This window comes from Gopherus flavomarginatus, chromosome 7, assembly GCF_025201925.1.
Source record: "Gopherus flavomarginatus isolate rGopFla2 chromosome 7, rGopFla2.mat.asm, whole genome shotgun sequence".
NCBI lineage: Eukaryota > Metazoa > Chordata > Testudines > Testudinidae > Gopherus > Gopherus flavomarginatus.
Window position 1 is genome coordinate 63383288 of NC_066623.1, and position 22188 is coordinate 63405475.

General features: G+C 43.4%; 1 protein-coding gene across 1 annotated transcript in view; it reads left to right on the forward strand.

Annotated features, from left to right (window-relative positions):
* Positions 1 to 22188, forward strand: part of HMCN1 (hemicentin 1) — a 316507-nt gene that overhangs the window by 69342 nt on the left and 224977 nt on the right. The window contains exons 5-6 of the mRNA XM_050961493.1: positions 15688 to 15859; positions 19461 to 19567. Coding sequence (XP_050817450.1) covers positions 15688 to 15859; positions 19461 to 19567 — 279 coding nt within the window. The remainder of the gene's footprint in view (positions 1 to 15687; positions 15860 to 19460; positions 19568 to 22188) is intronic.

Here is a 22188-nt window from a genome sequence, read left to right on the forward strand (position 1 = left end):
CTAACACAGGGGTGAGCAAATGTTTTGGCCCGAGGGCCACATCTGGGTATGGAAATTGTATGACGGGCCATGAATGCTCACAAAATTGGGGGTTGGGGTGCGGGGTGTGTGTGTGAGGGCTCTAGAGTGGGACCAGAAATGAGGAGTTCAGGGTCTGGGAAGGGGCACTGGACTGGGGCAGGGGGTTGGGGTGGGGGGGGAGAGTGAGGGCTCCAGCTGGGGATGCAGGTTCTGGGGTGGGGCTGGGGATGAGGGTTTGGGGGTGCAGGAGGGTGCTCTGGGCTGGGACTGAGGGGTTCAGAGGGCAGGAGGGGGATCAGGGTTAGGGCAGGGGTTAGGGTGCAGGAGGGGGCCAGGGGAGCAGGCTCCAGGTGGTCCTTACCTCACTCAGCTACTGGAAACAGTGGCATGTTCGGCATGTCCCCCCTCTCGCTCCTATATGGAGGGACGGCCAGGCAGCTTTGCACTGTGCCCCAACCGCAGGCACCACCCCTACAGCTCCCATTGGCTGTGGTTCATGGCCAGGCCAATGGGAGCTGCAGAGCCAGCGCTTGGGGTGGGGGCAGCATATGGAGCCTCCTGGCTTCCCCTACATGTAGGAGCTAGAGGGGGAACATAGCACAGCTTCCAAGAGCTGTGTGGAGCCACAGCACACACGGACCAGGACAAGCCCCAGACCCCACTCTGGGAACTCGAGGGCCAGATTAAAATGTCTGGAGGGTCGAATGTGGCCCCCGTGCCATAGTTTGCCCACCCCTGTCCTAACATCTGAGTGCTTAATTTTTCAACCTTAATCATATTTCAATGCCGGTTTTTGGTGTATAATATATGTATATATAATGTTTATGGCATAATTTTCACAGTGTTCTTTCTCTATACTATTTCAGATATTGATCTCCCTCATATAGAGTGTGTGTGTGTGTGTGTGTGTGTGTGTGTGTGTGTGTGTGTGTGTGTGTGTGTGTGTGTGTGTGTGTGTGTGTGCATGCTAGAAGACAATCGGGATTTTAGCTTTCTGTTCAGGAAGCATGGGGGAACTAGCTAATTAAGCAATTAAATAGTTAACTTTACATTCTTGCCTTGAATGTTTGAAAATCTTTTTTATGACCTAGAATAAACACATGGGAATAGTCCATGCTCTATATATTTTCCAGGTTTCTGTATGCATTCCAAGGGATGACCTGAGGACAGGAGGAGAAGGGGGTGAAATCTCTGGAGAAATGTTGTAAATTATTTCTGCTTTTTCCTCCATAGTATTAATCAGGCCACAATTTGGCAAAATTACACATTTTGGGATTTTTTGTAAGGATCCCAAAGGGAAAAAAACTACTTCAAAGTCAATTTTACAGGAGAGTTGAAAACCACTTAGGAATAAAGGAGGGAAAATGGGGTCTCCCAAAATTGCTGATTACACTTTGGAGAAAATTATAATCAAACTGGTAAGAGGTAGGACAGCTGGGTTATTTGATTTGGCTTTGATATTCAGATGTGAGCTTGTAAAACTCACATATGTATTTGTTTAAAAACTGAAGTCCAGTTCTGCTCTGAATATGAGTCCATGTTTATTGACTCATGATGAGCTACATATCTAATATGCTCGGGTTACAAGCAAAGGTGTGTGTTTGTCTTTTTAACTAACTGTCAGCTCTGCACCCTCAACCCAAGATCTGAGAATCCAAGCAGATTTTTTTCCCCTGCTTGTATCTCATCACGAGTAATAATGGTTTTGCAGACCAAGTTCTGCCGTCAGTGACATAAGTGAAGCTCTACTGCTATTGCTTTCAACCAGCTTGCACAGGGTTCACTAACTGGAGTTTAGTAAACAATTCTGGTCTATATTTAGGTACTTATGTGGCCCCCATAACCATTGAATCTGAGCACCTTATAGTTCAGGGGTGGGCAAACGATGGCCCAGGGGCCACATCCAACCCTTCAGATATTTTAATCCAGCCCTCGAGCTCCTGCCAGGGAGTGGGGTCTGGGGCTTGCCCCGGTCCATGTGTGCTGTGACTCCACGTGGCTCCTGGAAGCCGTGGTATGTCCCCCCTCCAACTCCTATGCGTAGGGGTAGCCAAGGGGCTCCATATACTGCTCCCGCCCAAGCACCAGCTCTGCAGCTCCCATTGGCCATGAACCACAGCCAATAGGAGTTGCAGGGTGGTGCCTACGGATGGGGCAGTGTGCAGACCTGTCTGACTATGCCTCTGCATAGGGGCTGGAGAGGGACATGCCACTGTTTCTGGGAGCTGCGTGAGGTAAATATCACCCGGAGCCTGCATCCCTGGCCCCCTTCTGCACCCCAACCCGCTGCCCTACTTCTGATCCCCCTCCTGCCCTCCGAGCCCCTCAGTCCCAGCCCAGAGCACCCTCCTGCACCCCCAAACTCGCATCCCCAGCTGGAGCCCTCATGCCCCCTGCACCACAACCCCCTGCCCCAGTCCAGAGCCCCCTCCCAGACCCTGAACTCCTCATTTCCAGCTCCACCCAGAGCCTTCACCCCCTCCCGCACCCACTCCCAATTTTGTGAGCATTCATGGCCTATCATACAATTTCCATACCCAGATGTGGCGCTTGGGCCAAAAAGTTTGCCCTCTCCTGTCATAGTTATTAATGTATTGATTCTGACAACTCCCCCCTCCCCGCAAGGTAGGGAAGTATCGTTATCCCCATTTTATGGGTGGGGAACTGAGACTCAGTGACTTAACCAAGGTCACACACACAGCCTGTGTGGAGTCCAGGTCCCCTGAGTCCTAGGCCAGTATGTTTTGTTTCCTGTTCCTGTTGTTGATGCATGAACTAGAATAAAATCCAGCTTTATTGCTTAGCTCTGTTTGCCTCTGCAGTGCTGATAAGATTCAAAGCATTTAAAATAACTCCCAGTATTGAAAGGACTTTTTTTAATATTAATTTCTGTACTGGTGGTAAACAGTAATTCAGCTGACAGAGAAGGGGGTGAGGCTACATCCCCCTGACCTCTCAGTTCTATTGGCCCCCACTTAAAAAGGGTAATTGTGTGCCAGCTGTTACAGCAGACTGTCCAAGATATCAATTTCTCCTTACACTTAAAAGAGGAAATAGCAGCAGTATTTGAGATACTGTGGGGTAACTCTTGGTAACTGTTGGCTTTGCAATAGTGATGCCATTTTTGTTCTGTGTTTATACATTGCTTAGCACAATGGAGTCCTGGTCCATACAAATGATTATTAATAATAATTAATAAATCAGACATTCCAAAGGTAGCTTTAACATGTAGCTTTAATTCTGAGTATAGATGCCTGCCTTACTCCTTGGATCACAGCCACATGCACAAAGTAAAAATCTGAGGGATTCACTTGTGACTTGGACCCTTTGACCAAGTGGATTAGTTTTGAGTTAGGGAAGGGAATAGGGAAGAGTAAGGAAACGCTCCCCTCTCTCAAGACCACCTTGTATTTTCCTGTGTTTGCCTACCTGGACCTTGGGTCTGGGCATACACACGCTTATTCACCGGTGGACAGGGAGTGTCCAGAGTCTTGGCTCTGTCCCCCAATACTGGTTTAAGCCAGCAGCAAATTGCTACTCAACTCCCACCACCATCCAAGGAGGGAGGGAACTGTGCCTCTGAGGGTGTCTGAGAGTCACAGTGCCTCCAAAGGCTATTCCTGAGGTGTTGCAGCATATCTCCCACCTGAAGTGCCTAAAGCCACCACCTAGCTCTGAGCGATTACACAAAGTAAACTCTTCACGAAGTGAAAATATAAGAAACAGGCCACAACTATCACCTACATCCTGTAATTATAATATCGGTAGAGACACTGGAGGGCTTAAAAAAATCACTTCCCAAATGGTAATATTACATTTTACTATATAACTGTATATTTAAAAATAAAAGCAGATTTCACTAAACATTTAGAAGCTCAGTACCAGTCCTATTTTCAAGGTGCTAAGTAAAGTCTTGTGTTCCATAGGAGAAAAGTTTTTTGGGAAGTGTCATGTTGACACTTCATCAGTCAGTCAGGTTCTGTGTTAGCAGCAGTTCCACTACTCTATGTAGTCAGTGGCTGTTCTTTTCAGCTTGGGGGGAGAGGGAGGGCAGGTTAGAGAGGTGTTCTTTAGAGAGGAGACTGGAAAATTCCACTTAATATCTTTCTCAGGTACAGTAATGGGGAAAATGTGTCTTTCCGGAGACTAGTTTGTTTGGAGTAATAACTCATCCTTGGTTCTTGCTTCTGAATTTCTGGAGAGTTTTGGACAAATGTTACTTGTGAATAGTTAATGCTCCTGATCATAAACATACTTTAGTACTTTTAGGGCTACATCCTGCACGGTGCTGAGCATCCTCAACTCCGAGTGTTATTAGTTAGAGTTGAGGATGCCCAACACTTCACAGGACTGGGCCCTATGGTGCTTCATATTTTCAAAATTCTTTATAAACATGCTAGTTAGTATGGTGATATGTGCAGTATGGTGATGTGTGCAGTATTGAAACAGCTGGATAATTAGAACTACTGAAACTGCACAACATGCCTGAAGAGTAGGTAAATACTATCATCCTAATTTTACAGATGTGCAAATTGAGACAACGGGGAACATAACCTGTGACTTAAAGTCACACAGCAAATCAGGGATTATAACTTGGAAGTTCTGGATCCTAGCCCTGCATGCAATCTCTAGACACATTGTCAAATTGTAGCAAAGAACTCTTCAGGGCTCTACAAAGCCACAGCGTGTATTGAAAGTTAAGATGATGTTTCCATTAAGGATGAAAGATGGATGGATCAATAAAGATAAAATAAGAACTAACATGCAGATCTGTCCTAGAATTAAGCTGAAACTTTGTGAATATTCAAATACCATTTTCCCCCAGTAACTGTTTTTCATTGTCTCTGCACTGCCTAGCTCCAGCAGGGACTGGACAATTTGAAAATTTGACCTGCACTATTGTGAGCTCTAATTCAGAAGCCCCATGCTAACTATGATGATTTAAATTGTTATAAAAGTTATCAGCCTATGATTGATTTTTTTTAAGTTGAAATTTTAAAGTCGTTTTAAAACCAAATATAGATTTTTTTTAAAAGCAAGCATGCAAATATTTTTAGTATTTCAGTTGCTTTTGATCAACTCTTCTAAAATTGTGTTTAGCCACTTTAAAGTCCACCATTATATGAGAGCTTAATCCTTAGGTGGAACTGGTACCTTTACCATTTTTTTTTATTTGTAAGGAGGTAGATCAAGATAGGAAAGAGAGTGAGAAAATGTCATCTTACTTCTGTTTGAAGGAGGGAAACACAATTCTCTACCCTGAAATTCATAAAATAAGCCAGCAAATTGATTCCAGTTGTCTCCTCCCATTATGCCAATATTATGTCTTTTATAACACATTAGTCATTGTATATTTGACATGTTACATTTCATACATACAATATGTTGGGTCTCATTGTAAAATATGTATTGGTATTAATCTTCTCCAGATTTACTTCCATGCCAGATGGAATCATAATGGAATATACAACACTAACAGCCCTCCAACCATAAAATTTCCAAAACTCCTAAGTGGCATTGTTTTCTTGCATTTCTCTCAAATAAATACACATCACTCCCTGTCTGTACACTGTGGTCTGGACCACACAATGGTGTTGAATCCCATGTTCCTTTTAATTAATATACCAAGGGTCAAGTTACACCCTCAGGTGCATATACGTAATTCCCAATAAACTCAGTGAGACCTCTCTGTATGCCCTTTAAGTTAGAATTTGGTCTGAAGAGTCAATACTGAAGTAATGAGCTGCTGTAGCATGTTTACTAGATGTGATTAGGCATAGCCCACCATCTATTGGGGAAGCAGTTGGAAAAGAGGGGGTATGGTCTAGAGTAGACTCTAATGCAGGGTGGACAAACTTTTTGGCCTGAGGGCCACACTGGAGTGCAAAACTGTATGGAGGGCCGGGTAGGGAAGGCTGTGCCCCCCAAACAGCTTGGCCTCTGCCCCCATCCAACCCCTCCCACTTTCTGCCCCCTGACTGCCCCCCTCAGAACCCTCCACCCATACAACCCCCTGCTACTTGTCCCCTGACTGCCCCCTCGCCCCTAACTGCCCCCCGGGACCCCATCCCCTATCCAACCCCCCGCTCCCTGTCCCCTGATTGCCCTGACCCCTATCCACACCTCTGCCCCCTGACAGGCCCCCCGGGACCCCACCCCCTTTCCAATCTCCCCTGTTCCCCATCCCCTGCCCCCCCAAACCTCTGCCTCATCCAACCGCTACCTGCTCCCTGTCCCCTGACTGACCCCCAGGACCTCCTGCCCCATATCCAACTCCCCAGCCCTGGCCCCCTTACCATGCCGCTCAGAGCACCATGCCGCTCAGAGCAGTGGTCTGGAGTTGTGCCTCCTGGCCGGAGCCAGACACACTGCCTTGTCTGAACGTGCAGCCCAGCTGCCCAGAGTACTGCCTGCGCAGCGGTGTGGCTGCGGGGGGGTAGAGGTGGGCGGGAGGGGAACAGCAGGGGAGGGGCCAGGGGCTAGCTGCCTGGCCAGGAGCTCAGGGGCCGGGCAGGACAGTGTCACAGGCTGGATGTGGCTTGTGGGCCATAGTTTGCCCACCTCTGCTCTAATGGTTGAAGCACATCACTGAACATTGGGAGCTATGGATTGTACACACAACTTTTCAGACTCTGGCTTGCTGACCAAATCAGTCAACACATCTGCAAAATGGGGTAATAATGCTTGAGTAATAATAGTTCATTAATATTTGTACAGAAAAAAGGTGCTCTTTCTAGAACATTAACCCTTTCTGTGATGCCCTCATTGTCATTTGTTTTATGGTACCTACATTTTCTTTTCCTTTGCTGAATCTGTTTTCTTTCCATAGCTTGTTTTTCTTTCCGTGCAAGATTGCTCTATATTTTTGTATTTATTTTTCTCATTTTTAATCCACCTTTAGTTTATCATCTCATTTCAAAACTTGATCCCCATTCCTTCCCATGGACTGTATTTCTGAACAGCTGCACTAGCCAGAGAAGTGATTTGGCTTCAGAAACTAATTAAAATGAGAATTTTAGTTGTCTGGCAACTGCTTTATTTCCACATGTAGAGATTGTTCCTGTTGACTTTACTAAGAGACTCCAAACTATGGTGTAAACAGGAAAGAAGGAGATGCTGCTCTTTTTTTTTTTTTTTTTTTGGTCTGTTGCTGCTTGTTTATGTCTTCGTAATGAGTTGAAATTCCTCAGCTCAAGCCATATGTGATGGGTGATTCTCCAGAGGCTCAGTTGGTCAGGTTTAACATCCAAGAATTCAGATGTTTGTCCAAAGCTAGAGAAACCCCTGAAACTCAGACTCTTGAATTTCTTGTCCTTGATCTTTTTTCCTTTCTTGTTTTTCCATCCTTTTCATTTCACCAGTGACACAGACAGACATCTCTGTGGCTGCTTCCCTTTCCTGGTGTCTTTATGCTTTCTTCCATGTTGATCTCTTGTGTTTGAAATACCCTCCCTAAAGCTGCACTCCCAACTGCCTCCCTTGATTTCAGCTGCCTTGCCAATAGGAAGTGAAAGAAGGGAAACGTACGAAACCTGAATTAACTATTAAGATAAGTAGCTGTTTTGGGCCTAATCCATCTTTCATTGGGTGTCTTCCATTGAATTGAATGGGATCCAGACGAGGCCATTATTGAGTAACCTCATTATTATTACCCTTGTTCTTTTCTTGCTTCCTCAGCCTTTGGGTTTTTTGTTGTTTTAATTTGTAATCCTAACATTTTTTTACATGCTGAATTTAAATCATACATTTTTCATGTATGGGATCACAGGTGAATCCTGGCCTAGATGAAGGCAATGGAAGTTGTGCTGTTGATTTCAAAGGGGCCAGGGTTTTACCTAATTTCTTTACTAAGTTTTGTGAACTGCGTGCCATATATTTTGGCACTTGAAAACCAGCAGTAATGATCTGGCTATGGAACTGAATCAAAATTTCTTCAAAATTCAGGGATGTTCAGACCCTTCAGTAATCCAGATTTCTTTGGCCTAGAGATCAGGCTGGCAATCGCACACAAATTACCCTTATGAGTTATCCGGTACTTCCTGATTTAGGCCTGGCTGGAAATACTATCAGAGCAGCTTTTCTCACACTACTATCACACTGAGAAAAAGGATGGTCCAGCAATTAGGGCAGTAGCCTTACAGTCAGGAGACCTGGGTTCAGTTCCTTGCTCTGGTTCAGATTTCCTCTGTGATTTTGGGTAAAACACATGGTCTCTCTGTGCCATAGTTCTCCATCTGTAAAATGGGGGTAAAACATGAAAGATGGTGTGTTAATGGAGGCCACACGAATACTTACAATAAATATTTCTGCTTTTGGATAAAATAAACAGGAAATACAGAGACATATGAAAACTTTTAACTTTTTTCAAAGCTCAAAAAAATCAAGTGGGGTTCTTTTATTGGAACCACTTTACCCATCTATTGTAATAACTATTCCTAAATTATTGTGCTGAAGGTGCTTATTCATCAGTTTTTCTGATGGTGTTGCTGACTTATCCACTAGTGATATGTGGTGCCTCAGAGACCCGTTGAGTAGAATTTAGGGGCCCTTTGTGGATAAAATAAATTATATTTGCTGCAGTGCCCTAGGGTTGGCTTTCTTTTAATGTTCAGCTTTATAAAAAGGTAAACGCAAATGGAGTCCATTCATCACAGGCAGCACTTGAGGGAAATTGATCCCATGTCTTTAAACAAAAACATATGAAATATGCACTTACATTTCAGCATTCAGTATGAATTAACTTAAATTCGATTGCATATTTATGTAAGAATTAGTAACATACCACGTGGACTGTTCTTGATTTTCTCTGTCATCCTACATTTCTCATTAAGATCCCCCTGCCTCTTTTTGTTCTTGGCATTATCTCATTGTCTGTCACATTAAACATTTTCTTGAACAAGAAGAAAAAAAATCAGATTTTGACAGGATTTTATTTTTAAAATATGGTTTTCAACCAAAGCTGTAGACTCATGAGGTCATTCGCTTCCTTTCTATCAACTTGCTATCTCTATGCTAATCCTTGAATAGTGATTTTGACTGATAGAACTTGGATGACCAACAGAACCATTGGAGATGTTATCCTTTTAGGTATATCACTGATCTAAAAAGGTGCCAGATTATTAGCATTGGAAGTTGGATCAGGCCCAAACAGATAAAACATAAGTACTAAATATTCATTTATGCAGGTATTTTCAAACTAGAAGTTTCAGAGTAGCAGCCGTGTTAGTCTGTATCAGCAAAAAGAACAGGAGTACTTGTGGCACCTTAGAGACTAACAAATTTATTTGAGCATAATTTGCTCAAATAAATTTGTTAGTTTCTAAGGTGCCACAAGTACTTCTGTTCTTTTTTCAAATTAGAGCTAGTCTGCCATACTGCAGATAAACAATGGGGAATTTTCAAAATGTGTTTTATGCTGTGTGCTGTGCAAAAGTCACAATGGAAATAGTGCTATACAACTGCACATTAGGCATGTATTTTAGTTTATCAACTATAGTCCATCACTTGGATGTTTTATGGCACCCATAATTAAGTCAATGGGAGTTCTGCTTGACTAAGGACTGTATAAGTAATCCAGGATCAAACTCTGGTAACTACATTAGTCCAGATTCTATGCTGAGCTGTGCTTAGTCCAGAACAGTGATTAATTTATAATGAAAGATGGGCCAGGACTCAAGTAATTTTTTTACTTTCATACCTGACACACCAAGCCCAGATATTCTGGGGCTATGAGGTGCCTAGAGGTGCTGGGCTCAGCTCTGGCAAGCTCCGGCACAAGTTAAGCACTGCTCCAGGACAAGGGAGGTAAAACAAAGGTGGTTTTCCCTCAGTCCAGGGATCAGCAGGACCCCTGATGTAAATTAAAACAGTCACAGTTGCCAGTGGTTCCTGGGACCTTTTTAACAGTCAGGGATTTCTGGGGGCCGAGGGATCCCTGGCCATGTCTGCATTTCTGCTGCCTTGCCCTCTACTTCGGGCAGGAGTGTTGTGATCTACGAGCTGTTACAATGTGTCTTTGCCACCTGGAATCCTTAGATGGCTGGTTAAACTGGGTTTATAGCTGCTTTGTGCTGCTGATCTGCACAGAGCAGCTGGAATAGTTGAAAAGGACCAATCTGTTTTGTTTACTTAAAGTCCCCCATGCATTTTCAACTAGATGCAATTTTCTTCTTCCATTTTTGTCTTGAAATATATTGTGTTGCCGTGCACCATTCAATGGGTGTCACATTCCAGCCAGGGATATACAGCAATGCCTTGTTAAAACTCTGCTTCCAAACCGAAAGGAGGGATGGAATGATTTCCCGGGCTCTGATAGAGTTCAGCACTCCCATGAAAACTCCTAAATCATCCCTGCCAAAGAGGACATCCAGGGGTCTCATAACAATATTTTGAAGAGCAATTTTTTTGGCCTTTGAAATACAAACTGTTGCACTGATTTATAAGAATGTTCAAAAATTTCCCACTGGATGATACGCCCACTTGCCCCCTGAAATTACTCAAACTGAAACATGGTGCAGTACTGTAATAATATTCAGTGAGCCAAATTCAGCTCTGTTGCAAGGGTGCATAAACGCCTCTGAAGATAAAGCTCAGTAGAATTGCATCCCTGATACCAGTGTTAAATTTGGCAAAGTATATCTGAAGGAACAAAGTATAAACACATCCAGCAAAGCGTGTCTTAATAAAAATTTGTTAGCAAGGTTTCTAGGTCTCTTTGCTCAGTGGCTTCCTTTGTTATGGTTATGAGAAAGTATGTGTGTGTTCAAATGGGGAAATAAATTTATAGCTTCCACAGCCTCTCATCATATGCTTTGCAAACTGCTATACAAGATTCGTCCTGGGTTAATGGGAACACTAATATGGGAAACCCTTTTCATAAATACTGGCCCCAATCCTGCAAACACACATACTTAACTTTATATACATGAGCAGTCCCACTGAGGTAATCTAAGGGTACATCTACCCTATGACACTGAGTGTCAGAGCCCAGGTCAATTAACTGAGGCTCATGGGGCTCCGGGGCTAAACATGGCAGTGTGGACATTTGGGCTCAGGTCTCTAATTGCAGTGTAGATGTACCTTAAGTGAACTCCATCATTTGGCATCAGTGGAGGTTAAAGTCAGTGTGATGATTCAGGTGCCTAAAGTTGTGCATGTGTGTAATTGCTTGCAGGATCAGGACCATTGTCAGTGCATCTCTGATTCCAACTTCTGGGATGGCTACATTTCTGTTGTTGCTGTTTTTGTCTAAAATTTGTCAAGCACTTTGGGATCCTTGGAGACATTGTAATAATGTGAGATATCAATTAATAATTTTAATATTGTAATTGTAACAAATTTAGGCCATTGGATTATATTATGGAGAGATGGATTACAGTCCTTAATATAGCTTCAGAATGGTCTAATTAGATTGATATATTTGCATAATCTGTATTTTCTAATCTGTATTTGTATAATATGTTATCTCCTGTGTAAACGAGGTCTAACTTGTCAAACTTTTCCATGTAGGTAAGCCCCTAGAATTAGTGGGAACCTTCCTACTGTAAGGCATTTGATAAAGTTCCACATGTGGAATTATTAGCTAAATTGGAAAAGATGGGGATCAATATGAAAATTGAAAGGTGGATAAGGAACTGGTTAAAGGGGAGACTACCCCTGCCCTGCCACGGAAGCTTACCCTGCCTGGGGAGACTTCCCCCCCACCACAGCAGCTAACCCTGCCTGGGGAGAATTCCCCCCTCTTCCTCCCGCCCAGCAGCTAACCCTGCCTGGGGAGACCTCCCCCAGCCACGGCAGCTAACCCTGCCTGGGGAGACCTCCTCACACCACGGCAGCTAACCCTGCCTGGGTACCCCGCCCCAGCTCACCTCGGCTCTGCCTCCTCCACTGAGCATGCCGGCACTTCTCTAATTCTCCTCCCCGCCCAGGCTTGCGGCGCTGATTAGAGGAGACTTAGAGCTGGGCTGGGTGCTCAGCGGAGGAGGCAGAGTGGAGGTAAGCTGGGGCCGGGAGCTGTTCCCCTGTGCGCCCTCCCCCATTACTGCGGGCAGCCCTCCCCGCGCGCCCCCCCACCCATGTCACCTCCACTCCACCTCCTTGCCTGAGGGGACTTTTAGGCACTCCCAACCACTAGTTGCCCTAGGCGGCTGCCTAGTTTGCCTAAATGGTTGCACCTGCCCTGCTAGGATGATCTGAGGAATGGAAAACCTGTCTTATGAAAGGAGACTCAAAGAGCTTGGCTTGTTTAGCCTAACCAAAAGAAGGCTGAGAGGAGATATGATTGCTCTCTATAAATATATCAGAGGGATAAATACCAGGGAGGGAGAGGAAATATTTAAGCTCAGTACTAATGTGGACACAAGAACAAATGGATATAAACTGGCCATCAGGAAGTTTAGACTTGAAATTAGACGAATGTTTCTAACCATCAGAGGAGTGAAGTTCTGGAACAGTCGGATTCCAAGGGGAGCAGTGGGGGCAAAAGACATATCTGGCTTGAAGACTAAGCTTGATAAGTTTATGGAGGGGATGGTATGATGGGATAGCCTAATTTTGGCAATTAATTGATCTTTGACTATTAGTGGTAAACATGTCCAATGGGATGGGATGTTAGATGGGGTTGGATCTGAGTTACTACAGAGAATTCTTTCCTGGGTGTCTGGCTGGTGAGTCTTTCCCACATGCTCAGGGTTTAGCTGATCATCATATTTGGGGTTGGGAAGGAATTTTGCTCCAGGGCAGATTGGCAGAGGCCCTGGAGGTTTTTCACCTTCCTCTGAAGCATGGGGCATAGGTCACTTGCTGGATGATTCTCTACACCTTGAAGACTTTAATCCACGATTTGAGGACTTCAGTAGCTCAGTCATAGATTAGGGGTTTGATACAGGAGTGGGTGGGTGAGATTCTGTGGCCTGCTTTGTGCAGGAGGTCAGACTAGATGATGATAATGGTCCCTTCTGACCTTAAAGTCTATGAGTCTGTGATTCTTCACCTTCACAGCCACTACAAATAAAAAGAACACAGACATAATCCTTTCTCTTAATATAATGTAAATAGATTGGGTTGAAATTTCTCATTTGAAAACATTTTTGGGAAAAACTGGCATTCTCCAAATTGATATTTTGGCAGAAAACTTTTGTTTAAAAATTCTGTTTTTTCACCTTCCTCTCCCTTTTCTCCTTCCTTTCCCCCTTTTTGCAGTTGAAAATGTTGGTTTTGATTCTTAGTGGGTGGAAAATGGAACATTTTTGCAGAAAATTCGGGGAATTTTTTTTCATTAATAAGTTATGTCAATGGAAAACGTATAATGTAATGGTTCTTTTTTGATGCCCTATGACTCCCTGTGTTTCTCATATTCTTCACTAACCATATCTTCCCCCTTAGGGCTTCTCTACATGTACAGCGCTGCTGTGGTGCAGCTGCACCATTGTAGTGCTTCAGTGAATCTAGATAGGACCATATCTACAGGCACTAACTTTGCATTGTGCCGGGGGGGGGTGCTCAACCCCCTGCCCCCACCCCAGGGCCTGCCCCCACTCCACCCCTTCCCTCAAGGCCCAGCCCTTGCCTCACCTCTTTCCACATCCGCTCCAGCCCCTCCCCTGTGTGCAGTGTGTCCTCTCTCTTCTTCCTTCCCCACCCAGCCTCCTGCATGCTGCAAAATAGCTGATTGCGGCTGGTGAGAGGCACAGGGAGGGAAGGGGAGGCGCTGATCAGTGTGGCTTGGCAGGGCCCCCGGTGGGCAGGAGGTGCTGAGGGAGGTGGAGGTGCTGATAGAGGGGCTGCCGGTGGGTGCTCAGCACCCACCATTTTTTCCCCGTGGGTGATCCAGCCCTGGAGCACTTACAGAGTCAGTGCTTATGGCCATATCACCCTCACTGTTTCCCCTGTAACAGATGATTTAAAGAGGTGTCATGGGGATGCTCTTTGTTTTGTTTTAAGCACGATAAGAGCTATGCAAACACACTGAAACCTGAAATCCCATGAAACATGTCCAGCTTTCTCCTGTAGTAAAAACTTGAAACGCAGCCCAGGTTTACTGAAAGATTTAGACCTTGCATGATTTTGACTTGATTTTTAGTGGTTTTGACCGGCTTTAGCCTTGAACTATAGGGCTTGATTGATTCTGAAACTCAGGGAATGTGAACCAGTACCAAAAACAATTTGCATAAAGTGCTGTCAAGCAAATATGCCAAATTGTTCACAGCTCTGTTAGTAAGATCATTGGCAGCTGCAGCGGAAATACAGAGCCTTGAACTCTGCTAATTTATTTTACTTTCTCATGTTGATTTGATGCTGTTCACAAATGCAAAATATTAAGGGTCATGATTCTCCTAAGGACAAATTCAGCCCTGATGTAAATGTCTATGTAGTGTCATAGGAATTGTCTCATTGGATCTGACCAGCAGTCCAGCTAGTCCAGTATCCCAGCTATGATGGTGGCTTGTCCCAGATGCTTCAAAAGAAGGTTCAAGAAACTCCATAGATGTTATGGCATAACATATATAAGGAAAGTTTTCTCCTAGCCCAGAAAGTACGTGATTAGCATATGCCCTGAAGCATGAGAGTTTATGTACCATTATAACTGTGGTGGTTCTCAATATCTGTATCTAGGTCTAATCCTTTAAAAATCTTGTTGGTCTTGGCCTCCGTGATATCTCGTGGCAGCAAATTTCATAGGTTAATTACATATGGTATTATTTAAAAAATAACGTTCTTTTTTTAGTTTTACGCTTACTTGCCTTAATCCTGTGAACCAAGGGTTCTCAACCTTTTTTTTTTCCTGAGGTCCTCGTCAACATGCTATAAAAACTCCATGTCCCATCTGTGCCACAACTGTTTTTCTCTGTATAAAAGCCAGGGCCAGCATTGTGGGTTGCAAGCAGGGCAATTGCCCAGGCCTCAAGCCACAGGTGGCCCCGTGAAGCTAAGTTGCCCAGGCTTCAGCTTCAGCCCCGGGTGGCGGGACTCAGGGCCCCAGCTTCAGCCCCATGTATTGAGGCTTTAGCTTTTTGTCCTGGGCCCCAGCAACTCTAATTCCAGCCTGCTTGGCTATCCACTGAAACCTGCTCACGGCCCCCCAGGGGGCCCCTGCTCTCTGGTTGAGAACCACTTCTGTGAACAGTCCCATTGGCTTCAGCAAGGATAATCATATGAGTAAGGTGACAAGAATTTTACATTTGTTGTTTTTCTACCATATCCATTTTATTTAGTATATGATTTACATGGCAAATGTTTTTCTGTCTGTTTTCATATCACACAATAAAAATAAAGGCATACCTTAGCTTAGAGGTTTGTTTGTGTGTTTGTTTATTGTCCTACAGATATCCCCAAATCAGATATTGCAACTCTTGTCTTTTTTATTTCTGGGCTGCTGTAGTTACCTCATATGGATCCAAATCCTACTTGTCTTATCAGGAGGATAGCTTCACTGAAATTGGTGAGAGTACTTGATCAGGCAAGCAGGACTTTTAGCATTGGCAAGTCTTTTACCATGCAACTTTCTCAGTGATTTGATAACCACAGTTCTAACATGGGTCTAGGTGACAGCGTCATTGCTCAGAGCAGTCAAAACATTGATCAAAGTAGTACCTACAACTTGCAATAAACAGTGCTATGGAAGATTTACATGCTGTCCTGTGACATGAACATTATTTTTTCTTGTAGGTATTGAAGTGGGTAGAAGAAGCGGTGCAGGCCTCCAAAGTGCATCTCCTATCCACAGACCATTTAACCTTGGCAGTAAATACTTGGCAAATTCCTTTTGATCCCAGTCTGAAAGAGGTCACAGTGTCACTGAGTGGCCCTTCTCCAGTAATTGAAATTCATGATCCATTAGGTGAGATATCTATATATTCTTTTATATTTAGTGGGGGGAAAATAAACAAGATAACTCAACTTTGCACTCTCCAACAGGAAAGGCCAGGTCCTTTTCCTACTGAAGTCAGTAGACCAGGTTCTGCTTTCGTACACCTGTGTGGCTCTGGAATAACTCAGCTGAGTTCAGAGAAAAAAGAAAGCTTATGCTCAAATAAATTTGTTAGTCTCTAAGGTGCCACAAGTACTCCTGTTCTTTTTGCGGATACAGACTAACACGGCTGCTACTCTGAAACCTGAGTTCAGAGAGTTACTCTGAATTTGTACTGATGGAACTATGAGCCCAGTGGTAAAACTTGGATTGACTTCAGTGAGAGCAGGACTGGGTCTAAACTTCTTTGTATTATTTTGAAACCTAGCTGATCAGTCTATAAGAAAAGTTGGAGTATATAGCTAGAAGGTTACTCAGCAGTTTAATCACATAATTCCCAGAAATGTCAATGGCTAAAATACTTCTTGACTTTTCTTAATTAACTTGCTTGCATGCAGGATGCCACATTGCTAGCTTTCAAGACTGGAATAGCTTGTGTTTATTCACAAAATAGGCACTGTTTCCCTTGCTTTATTGCTTATGCTCAAGTATGCTTTCCATGGCAAGAAAGAAATTCTTACAGTTCTAAAAAAAAATCTTACACCTTATGCCAGATTTGTACAGGCATAAATCTGAAGTAATCCACTGGTTTCAGTGGAGTTAGTCTGAACTTATACAGCAGTAACTGGGATTGTTGTCTGGCTCAATATTTGCTTCACAGGAGAAGCACCCACCTCCCTTTGACACTTTAAGATATTGTTTTGGAAGTTAACTGGAAAAAGCCTATTTGAGAGTAACCAACTCTTAAATATGCTTTTCTCAGTGAAAATAAAGTTTGTAAAATTTTGAAAACAGATACTGGGACTTTCCTCCTACTTGCTCCAAGAATGTATTCTGGAGTGGTGAGTCCTAGAATCATGAAAAAGGCCTATTTTATTCGTCTGGGGAGAGACCTGGAAGGTCCAGAATGAGATTTTCAAAAGGGCTTAAGGGAGGTGGGTGCTTAAATCTGTTAAACTCTCATTAAAAATCCCCAGTTAGTGCAGGATTGTATTCTACAGCAGTTTTTAGTGCTATATCCAATCTAGTATTACAGATGAATTACTCTGAAAGGTTTTCTTTAGTGTGGCCATGAGGTATGGATCTGCTCAATTCTAAAAGTGATAGCACTGTAAATAGTCACTGCTAGCATGAAGGCATTTGGTCTTTTAATGCCATTATAAAGTCTTTTAATTATCTTATTCAACAGCTGTGCCCTCTGATGACACCACAACATACAACTTTTCTTTCTTGACTCTGGATGATTTTCTACCATATCCATTTTATTTAGTATCTGATTTACATGGCAAATGTTTCTCTGTCTGTTTTCATATCGTTTTTGGCTGTATCATGTCATATGTGTACAGCGGGGCTGAAGTGGAGCTCAGCATCTGAACATACCTGAATATGGTAGCTGGCCCTTACTAGTTAAGAACGAAACTAAAACCAAGAATCAAACAAACCTGAACCATGAGAACATTCCAATTCAAACTCTGCATCATGTGTCCATAGTTATTTAATGTGAAAAAAAGAATGCAGGTTACTGATTTGGAATACTATTTATAAATAAAGGTATTTTTAATAGATTTATTACTCCTTTATAAGTTCGAGTCCTTTGAAGCCTGTGTAATGCTCTAGAAATTAAAATTCAAGATTGTGCATTCTAAGCTCTGAGTGACTTTCAGCTGGAGATTTATTTTGAGCTCTTTAAAGTGTCTATGAAATGTTCCTTCTCACAGCATGGTTTCTCTGCAAGGCACCCCGGTCAAGTCTTCCATCTGAGGCATTCCTCCTTTGTTTACAGGAAGGGGGACTTTGCTTAGAGTGTGTCTCTGAAGAGCACGATTAACACAGTTATGTGTGGAGTTCTGCCTTAAATACTAGCTTTGCCAGATGTGCTTTGTTTACTTTGTACACTTTAAAAATGCATATCACCCTTTGTTGTTTAAAGTGACTTTCAAATCATGGGTAATCTGGGAAAATGTGTTTAAGGGTTGCATGACAGTGCTTTCAGTTTATCATGTCCGGGGGCGTCATCCTGTAAACATGGACTGCCAGAGTTGGGTTTACTGCCGAGAGTAGTCCCTTTCACTTCAGTGTGACTATTTGCTGCATTAAGCACTAAATCCAGTACTCTCTGATTGCAGGATCAGGGCCTGAATCAGAAAACAGTTCCACCCTTTTGTTCTTTGTAAAGTCCCAGATCCTTGGCTGTGCTGTGCAGCTGCTTGTGACACACCACCAGCACAACCAAGCCCCAACATCCTTGTGTGCAGCCCCAGGAAGATCACCCCACTTTGATGGGATGCATCACCTGTGGCACAGAGGTTCCTATTCTTTGTCCTCCCTCCGCTGCTGACATCAGGGGGAAGACTGGGGAGAAAAGGACATGGCCAGCATGTCCCTCTACCCTTTTAATTGTCAGCTGTATCAGCACCTAGTAGGCTGCTCTAATTTACACCAGGGACCAATCTGGCATGCTCACAACTCAGAATCAAAGGAACGCTAACCTGCATTGTATGCTTCTCCGCCTTTTCTGAGGATCTGGACCAATATAGCCAATCGGCCCTTCTTGTTCATGTTCTAAGGGCCAGATTCTCATCTGGTTTAAATCAGCATAGCTCCAAATTGGTGGAGATATGCCAATATACAACAGCCAGCAACGTGGCCCATATATCCAGTACCCAAAGTTAAGCCCTTTTCCTGCACTTGAGCCTCATCTGCTGTTTTGGAGCTCTTCCTCATATTGTTCAGCCATGGATGGCACTTAATTATTAGCAGAGTAGGTAATTGAGCGTCTCTTTAGAGAACCGATTCTAGTCTATAAACTTATCTGAGTACCAAGACATTATGAAAACTGGTGCTCCCTTACTGAGGCAGAATGTACCTGATAGCCAGGCTAAATTCACAATGAAAATTTAAGGAGTTTAAACAAGAGTAGGAAACTTCCTTAAAGTTAATACACTGGTGCAGCACCAACAGTGCTAGCAACAGTGGAACTGCTAATCGGGACTCACTAACAGTGTTTCTACCACCATGCCATCCACCCTGCTAAGGGCAGGCCTAACTCTGGAGGACAGAAGGATGAGCATGCTGGCAGCTGGTCAGTACTATCAGTGCCATCACTAATGGAAGAATTCTCTAAAATTCTGAATGAAAACTGGCCATAGATAGCATCTGCCACCGAACCTCTACCTCTCATTTGGCATCAGTTTGTTCTGGGAAGAAGAGAAAGTTATTTGCCTGATAATTTGATTCTTATATCAGTAAGTCATTACTCACCACACAGCGATGTAAAGTTATTAAATGAATGGAAAAGTTAGAATGACTCTTTGAGCATTTTTAGACTCCTGACAAAGAATTTCCAGTAACAGCTTGAAGTTGGAGATTACTGTAAATATCATAAAATGAGCTAGCTAATAAGTCATATAATACCCATATGTGTGACATGGCTAAGAGAAATATATTTACTCCGTGTTTACTTGTGTTTTAGGTAAGCAGATGGGGAAAGGATCTGGCTTGAATGAGTTGCTAAATATCCATAACTCTGCAAAGGTGGTGAATGTAAAAGATCCAGAACCTGGAATGTGGACGATTAAGGTATTAGCTTATTCTCTCTGTGTATGAGGTGCAGTCACTAATTTTGATGGCAGTAGAATTAAAACTTTGCCCAGGTAGTAGAAAAATTAGAGAGTTATTTTAGGTCAATTCCTGACTGCTTGTCCTTTTCCTGTACACAGGAGCAAAACACAGTGATCACGGTGTGTTTTTGCTGTGCTGTCAGAGAGCATGTGCAGGGGGAGACTGCTGCTTTATGGCTCTCTGTGCACAGCGGGACATGTGATAGAAAGGGAGTACAATGTGCAGGCCACGGATTTGGTTTGTAGGCCTATGAATTGTGCAGACGATCTTTTATTTGATGCATTACTCTATGAATGAACATTGTACAGAGAGCGTAGGGCCCAATCCTTCAAACCTTCCAGAAGACAAGGAAATTTACTCATGTGAGTATTGTCATTGCATATGCATTCATAGGATTGGGCCTTAAAAGGTTTAGGCCTGGTGTACACTAGAAAATTAGGTCAGCATAACTACCTTGATCAGGGGTGTGAAAAATCCATGCACCTGTCATGGTATAATTCCCCACTCTGAACCTTAGCGTCCAAAAGATGGGGTACCAGCATGAATTCCTCTAAGCTTAATTACCATCTTAGAACCTATAGCGCTGCCACCAACCAGTAATTCCAGTGCTTGGTACATTCTGGTCCCCCCAAGACCTTGCCTGGGGAACCCCAAGACCCAGACCCTCTGGATCTTACCACAAGGAAAGTAAACCCTTTCCCCCACCGTTGTCTCTCCCAGGCTTCCCCTCCCTGGGTTACCCTGGAAGATTACTGTGATTCAAACTCCTTGAATCTTAAACAGAGAGGAAAATGCACCTTCCCCCCTCCTTCTCTCTCCCCCTCCCAGACTCTCCCTGAGAGAGACAGTAATCCTAACACAGAGAGAAATTAGTCTCTCTCTCCCCCTTCCCTCCTTTCTCCCCACCAATTCCCTGGTGAATCCAGACCCCGTCCCCTGGGGTCTCACACCAGAATAAAAAAAAATCAGGTTATTAAACAAGAAACTTTTAATTAAAGAGAGAAAAACAGTAAAAATTATCTTTGTAAATTTAAAATGGAATAGGTACAGGGTCTTTCAGCTATAGACACTGGGAATACCCTCCCAGCCTAAGTATACAAGTTCAAATTAAAATCCTTTCAGCAAAATACAAATTTGAACTCCTTCCAGCCAAATACACATTTGAACTCCTCCCAGCCAAATACACATTTGCAAATAAAGAAAACAAACATAACCTAACTCGCCTTATTTACCTAGTAGTCACTATTTTGAACTTAGAAGAGCCTGTATCGGAGAGATTGGAGAGAAACCTGGTTGCACATCTGGTCCCTCTGAGCCCCCAGAGTGAACAACAACCAAAATCTTAACAGCACACACAAGAACTTCCCTCCTTCAAGATTTGAAAGTATCCTGTCCCCTGATTGGTGCTCTGGTCAGGTGACAACCAACTCACTGAACTTAACCCTTTACAGGCAAAAGAGACATGAAGTACTTCTGTTCTATTAACCCTTGACTATCTGTTTATGACACGCCCCACAACAGCATAGTTAAGATGACCAAAGTCCTGGTGTAGATAGCGCTAGGCAACCTAGCTACTGCCTCTCAGAGATGTGGATTATCTACACTGATGGGAGAATCCCTCCTGTCAGCAAAGATAGTGTCTATACTAAAGCATTACAGTGGCACTGCACTGCTGTAGCATTGTAAGCATAGACAAGCCCTTAGAAAAGCCCTAGATAGATATAATAGCAACTTGTTTAGCAGCAATAACAGAACCGGAAATTGATATTAAGTGAATGAAGGGCCACCTAGAGAACACCTGTTCTTTTTTGAGTGGTGTCCCTACAGGTGCTCCACTCTAGATGTGCTTGTGCTCCCTGTGCCTTTGATTGGAGATTTTTCATAGCAGTGTCCATTCAGCCTGCACATGCATGTTAATCTCATGTTCCATGCTGTTGTTATATAGCACGTCATGGGCAAACTGCTCTCAGTTCCTTCTCACCTGCCTTGGCCCGAGGCAGAGCTTTAGCAGTTGTCTTTTTTGAGTTTTACCTGAACTGTGACCCCTTAGCTCTTTTAGTAGTTAGTTTATTATAGTTGTTCTTAGTAGTTTCAGCTGTTGTAGTTTTAAAAAAAAACCAACTTAACCTCCTCCCCAAAATTATTTATTGATATAGCTTTTATATAGTTTCTCCTGGTTTAACACACTGTCTCTTATGTCAGGAGGCAATCCTGATGAGTGACAGACACTCCTGGTGTATCTGTTGCCTCAGGGAATTTCATATTTCCTAAAAGTACAACTTTCTGTCTGGCATTAAAATCTAGAGCCAGAAAAAACAGGGAGATCAAACTTAAATTCCTCATGATGGAGAGCTCACTAAGTGTGGCCTCTGATGCTGGCCAGGAGACTCTCCCGCCACATCCCGTATGCTTGTCTCAGAGTAAGTCTGCTGCCTTCACTGTCTCCGAACCGCATTCCTCAGGGGCATCTAAAAGGACCATCCAAAATTTCTCTCATAAGACTCCCAAAGATTGTCTCTCGAATTCTCCAGGTAGGGAATATACCTCAAAGGTGTCAAGGTCTCCAATGACTTCAGCCA